At 33.3% G+C, this 6,639-nt stretch overlaps 1 protein-coding gene across 1 annotated transcript in view; it reads left to right on the forward strand.

Moving 5' to 3' along the window:
• The window catches only part of LOC106460827 (transient receptor potential cation channel subfamily A member 1-like), a 65,025-nt gene that overhangs the window by 16,321 nt on the left and 42,065 nt on the right, over positions 1–6,639 (forward strand). Inside the window, exon 5 of the mRNA XM_022387628.1 lies at positions 1,300–1,411. Within this exon, the coding sequence (XP_022243336.1) occupies positions 1,300–1,411 (112 nt within the window). The remainder of the gene's footprint in view (positions 1–1,299; positions 1,412–6,639) is intronic.

Consider the following 6,639-nt stretch of genomic DNA (forward strand, 5'->3'; position numbering starts at 1 on the left):
AAGAACATCATAAATTCATAACTAAATTCATATGGCAAACATCATAACGCCTTTATGATCTGCTACTCACGTGAATCCAGTTTTTAAGACTTGTTTGTTTTCGTGTTCAGCACAAAGCTGCATTATGAGTTAACTGCGATGTGCCCGTCGTTAGTATTGAACCCTCGATTATAGCGTTATAAGCCCTCTCATTTACCACTGAGTCACTGGGACTTTTTTTTTAGACAGCAATTACCGTGTACCAAAAGTCTTTTCATGTACTAATGCTTCATGCAAGTCATTACAATATTATAAAAGTCTAATTATTCGTGCTTCTGACACTTGATACAGAGAACATAAGTGATATATATTTTCTTTCTTGCACTATAAATGAAACCACAACCTATTTCAGGCTTACTATTTTTTAACTATATGTGAAACAGCTCTAACAATAAAAAAACAGCATCAGAGATTAGGCCTAATAGGTTGCTTAGGGTGAAGTTTACAGAAAATTAAAATCGTTTATTGCAAAACAGATGTGGCTTAAAGAATCAGACTTTGTCTGAACACAGTAAACTTTAATATGATCTTAAAACTTGATAATGTGAAACCTTAGCGATTATCAAGTTTTACATTATTAGGCTACAGAATATTAAGTACTTGTTTTATCTATTCACAAGGCCTGGCTTAATTGTTAGGGCGCTCAACTCGTAACCTGAGGATCACAGGTTCGAATGTCCATCATCGAACATGATCGCCCTTTCAGTCGTATGGGCGTGGTAATGTTTCGGTCAATCCAACAGTTCGTTGTTAGAAGAGTAGCCCAAGAATTGGACGGTGAGTGGTGTTGACTCGCTGCCTTCCCTCTAGTCTATAAATGCTAAATTAGGAACGGCTAGCGCAAATAGCCCTCGTGTAGCTCTGCGCAGAATTCAAGAATAACCAAACCATCTGGTTCCAAACATGTTTCTATAATAATGTTTTTGCAGGTATAATACAGTCGGAATTTTTATGGAATTTGTTTCCACCATATTTGGAAGTACCTACATAATTATTTTTAACAATGTACAAAATTAGAAATCTTGTAAATTATTTAAAATAGGAATAAAAGTATCACAATAACATTTTATATTCAATTAAAAAAATGAGGAGTTTAGATGCTAATAAAACATTAGAAGTTTACCATTGAAATTAGGTTTATCATGCCTTAATTAAAATAAATATAGAAAATATCAGAAAGCTGATCATCAGAGTTGATAAATGTCACTTTTTGGTGTATTTTCATATTAATATAACAGTATTTATTTTCTGCTGCTTTAGCTAAGTCAACTGAAATGTTGCCCAAGAATTCCGTGCGATAATGGCTACTATCCAATCCATGAAGCAGCCAAAAATGGATCTGCTAATGCAATGGCAGCATTGTTGGAGTGGGGTAAGTTGAAAAATGAGATTGATATCTTCAGATGATATTGATATCTATGTTTTCTCTCTTTTGATTTGCCATAATATCAAAAAGTCTTTCTAAGGTTTCAGCTTCAAATCAAATAAGTAAAATTTTAACATCAAGCCATGAATATAGAGAAATGTAAATCAAATGGCGCTTTTAAATATTGAAACGTATTTGCAAATATTTTGAAGTTGTAAGCAAACGAATGTTTGTTATTTTTCATTATTTCTAAACTTAATGTTAGCTCATTCTCGTTTTTGTCTTTTTAGCGCAAAGCTACACAATGTTCACTGCGAAGAATCAAACCCAGGATTTTAGCGTTATAAGTTCATAAACGTATCACTGACCCATTGGGGGACTAGCTTATTCCAATTTTTAGGTTTTTTTAATGCTTTTATATTTACAGAGAAAAATAAAGTAATCGAATGTTTTCCTAACATGCAATAAAGTTAGGAAGTTTTAGTATTAGGTTATTCACTTAATAACGACGATTTTAACATCACATTTGCTGCAAATAGGGATTTACATTATTATCATTCTTTATTTATAATTATTTGAAGTAACCACTTGAAATTATTAATGTTTATCTTGTTATCTGAGAAATGCTGGATTCTAAGTTTGTTTTGTTGAATTTCGCGCACAAAATTACTTGAAGACAATCTGTGTTAGCTGTCGCTAATTTAGAAGTGATAGATTAGATGGAACGGTTACTGTCAAAACTACCCACCAGCAACTCTACCAATGAAACGTGGGATTGATGGTCACATTATGAGGGCCCCAAGGCTGAAAGGGCGTCCGTTTTCGGTAACGGAATTCGAACCTATAATCTTCACGTTGCGAATCGAGTGTCCTAACATCCAGGCTATACGAGGCCCAGGATTCTAATTAAATGTGCTTTATCATTCAAACAGTACAAACTTAAGCAATATTTCACCAGAATGAATGAATTAATCAAATTAGAAAACCCACGGTTCAGTTATAGACGCCTCTAATTTGGAATTCCTGATAAGAGAAAGACAACTAACCAGCAGCACCAGCCGTCACATTATTTATCCAAACTACAAACCCCTTTTTTTGGCTCCATGCTGTTACCTGGAATTACATTTGGTGGATTCAACATAGGATCTGTAGCTTGAGTAAACAATATCTACAGTATCAACAGTGTTGTTTCCTTACTATTTTTTACGATCCAATTTGCAGGTTTTTAAATTCCCAATTTTTTATTTATCTTGTTTACTGGCTTTTTTATGCTAAACTATGGGCAAAGGATTACTTGATATGGTAGCTAACTTTATACATTGTAATGATAATAAACCTAGCTAGTAGCTAGCTGATACGGTTCATGATGATTTACTGTAGCTATTGACTGTTTGGTCGCATTAGTTCGAGATGTAAAATGTTAAACTGTAGCTGGAGATTGTCACGGCGATTTGTTTGAGCATTTATAGTTTCTGTGTAACTAAATTCTCTCTATATAATTCATAGCAATGGGTAAATATATGCTTAGACTATGACACAACTCCCACTAAGCGCGTATAGAATTTTATCAGTAGAAAAGCAGCCTTTTCAAATACAAAACACGTTTAAAACACCGCTTTAAATAAAACATCGTATTTTTTAAAGTACTTACTCTACGAATGTGTGTAATAAAATATAATATTATGTATATTGATTTTTTTACTCCTTCGCTTCATACATAATATAGGAGTTGGCTCCCTAAAGAGTATCTACATGTTACAGTCATTTAATGTTAATATATTATTGTATTTTAATTTTTAAAGGAACACCAGATGTATGTGGGAAAGCTAACTTCTATGGATAATGATAACATCGTTTACACTGGAATTATGATGTTTTTAGTTTATGTAAAATATAGAAGAAACAAATCGACGTTTCAATACTTCCTACGACCTTCGCGTTACTTTATTATTCTACAATAGGTTTGGGTACAATATACCAAACCGTGTTTTGTTGTAGGCTGGTAAGAAAATAATGATAATAAGAAGAAGAATTTCAAACAAGCCATTTTAAGAGAATTTTGTTTCCTCGTAAGTCTAACAAGCGTGCTTTTTTGTGTATTTTTATATGTGTACAGCCTTATCAATCAATAGTAAAGGTTTTAAAGTGTTTTTTGAACTGATTCTTTACGGTTTAAAGTACTTTTTGCCCGAAAGTTCTATTAGGGGTTTATGCAAATCTTTGCAATCTCTATTATGAACCACTATCGTGGTTCATGAAATATATATATATATATATATAAATACTGTTGATTTGTTTAATCTTTCAAATTAAGTGTGGAAAGCTAATTCCTCGCTGTTCACGTGCTGCACTATCAAAAATTCTTTAGAGTAATATCATATCTTGCTTTAAAACTTACTTCTATATAAAAATAACGCCTTGGCTGTTTAACGGTATATGATAAAGACAGAACACGATCGGAACCTATTATTTTTATAGTGTATGTTATAACATTATTATGATTATGTGTAAAACATTAATTGCAATTTCATGTAAAGCTGAAGATTTATCTTGTTATGTCACACCTGTTATAATATTATGTTATATCACACCTGTTACGATATCGTGTTATTTCACACCTGTTACGCATTTGTTCACAAAGCAAGTCGTTCATGCCTACAGAATACGTTTACGTGCAAACATAAGAATTGTGGAAATAAAAACTTCAAAACAGAGAAAATAAATAAATATTTACCTTCTAAGTACAAAATAAAAAGGAAAGACTTGACATAAACTACTTTGAAACAGCTATGTACTTTCAAAACAAAAGAACGAAAGGAAAAAGATGCTGTTCGTGTTACGCTCCTTTTACTTAAAATTTATATAACTATACAACGTAACTTTCCTGCACCGTGACCGATGTAGAAACAAAGAAAGAAAGGAAAAAGATGTTGTTCGTGTTACGCTCCTTTTACTTAAAATTTATATAACTATACAACGTAACTTTCCTGCATCGTGACCGATGTAGAAACAAAGAAAGAAAAAAAATATGTTCATGTTACGCCCCTTTTACTTAAAATTAAGATAACTATACAACGTAACTCTTCTGCACCGTGACCGATGTAGAAACAAAGAAAGAAAGGAAAAAGATGCTGTTCATGTTACGCCTCTTTTACTTAAAATTTATATAACTATACAACGTAACTTTCCTGCATCGTGACCGATGTAGAAACAAAGAAAGAAAGAAAAAAGATGCTGTTTGTGTTACGCCCCTTTTCCTTAACATTAACATAACTTTACAACGTGGCTTTCCTGCCACGATACTTTTGACAGTTTGTTAACCTTTCCTTCGTGATGGACGAAGCGTGTACTTCGAACTTACCAATTAGTTAATAACGGTCTTCCGAATATGTCAACAAGGATAGGTGTAGTGGCAGCACTATCGTGATGAATCGCATAGGCCTAAAATCAAAGATTTGAGCCTTCACAACATTATAATTAGAAATAAAACGAAAGTGAGTCAAATTAAACACATTCATCTTTATTTTACATTTCAGACATTATTAAATTTCCAAATATCATGATTCGCGAACGTTCATATCGAGTAATGATGGGGAGAATAACTCAGCACGTGAATGAAGGTACAATGAATATTTTTTTCTACGACTCCATCTGTTCTTTATTTTTGGGAAACCTTTTTTCTCTTTAACACTTGACTTCTTGAAGGACAATAGAGCTCATTTTCTATCTATGAAGGCATGAAAAATAGGCCAGAAATAATTAACTCATCCTTTTAATGAAGACTTGACCTATATTTCTCGTGCAATAAATTATTCTGTGTATGTTTTGGGCGATTAGGTAAGTTTAGTCATCAACCTGATTACACAACTAACCGGTACACGTATCCAGATGGCTTAGTGCTGCTCTCGAACATCAGTCTATATCTACCGGGATTTGTTGATTTATTCCCCGTGCAAATTACCTCGTTGGCCTGGTAATTCGTACATATAGTTCTACAAGTGTTTCACGACAGCGAATTGTATGGCTGTCGTTAATACACAACTCACGTTTAGCTATAGAGTTTATTATAAGCACCGGAAGACATCATCAGCACTGAACCATAATAGTTTGTGGAACCCAAGCCTGGTTACGGTTAGGTAGTGTAAACTTTATCAAACGCTTAGCAATTACTTACCTCTATGGCATATTTTGAGTGACATCTTGTTGTTTGCTCAGCCATTTCACACGTTATTCTAAGTAATAACATTTTATAAACTTCACAATCGATATATCGTGGAGTGAGTTTTCATGCGTACATAGCAAACTAAAAAAGATCATAGTGTGGCGAAATCTTTCGAGTAAAAGAAAGCACAACGTCTCACCAGGTTGGCGAGGATTTTCATACTTTAAATAAAATTTTAGGTTATTCCAAAGTAATGTCTGTATCCGAATAAACGAAGATTGTTAATCATCATGAAACAGGAATAACATGATATACATAGATGTTAGATTAATAGGTATTTTAAGTGAAATCTGTTTATTGAAGTTGAAATTTCAGACCCCATAATTAAAACTTCTACCAGTAGCAAGTAGGACCTTGGATGAGAAAGTCAGAATATATATTACCCACGTGGGGGTAATGTAATGTGTGTAAAGTCAAGATATACTACCCACGTGATTGACTATGGTAATGAAATATGTGTGAAGTCCAGATATACTACCCACGTGATTGACTACGGTAATGTAATGTGTGTAAAGTCAAGATATACTACCCACGTGATTGACTATGGTAATGAAATATGTGTAAAGTCCAGATATACTACCCACGTGATTGACTATGGTAATATAATATGTGTAAAGTCAAGATATACTACCCACGTGGGGGTAATGTAATGTGTGTAAAGTCAAGATATACAACCCACGTGATTGACTATGGTAATGAAATATGTGTAAAGTCAAGATATACAACCCACGTGATTGACTATGGTAATATAATATGTGTAAAGTCAAGATATACTACCCACGTGGGGGTAATGTAATGTGTGTAAAGTCAAGATATACTACCCACGTGATTGACTATGGTAATGTAATGTGTGTAAAGTCAAGATATACTACCCACGTGATTGACTATGGTAATGTAATGTGTGTAAAGTCAAGATATACTACCCACGTGATTGACTATGGTAATGAAATATGTGTAAAGTCAAGATATACTACCCACGTGATTGACTATGGTAATGTAATATGTGTAAAGT

The sequence above is a fragment of the Limulus polyphemus genome, unplaced genomic scaffold (assembly GCF_000517525.1).
Source record: "Limulus polyphemus unplaced genomic scaffold, Limulus_polyphemus-2.1.2 Scaffold844, whole genome shotgun sequence".
In the NCBI taxonomy this organism is placed as follows: domain Eukaryota; kingdom Metazoa; phylum Arthropoda; class Merostomata; order Xiphosura; family Limulidae; genus Limulus; species Limulus polyphemus.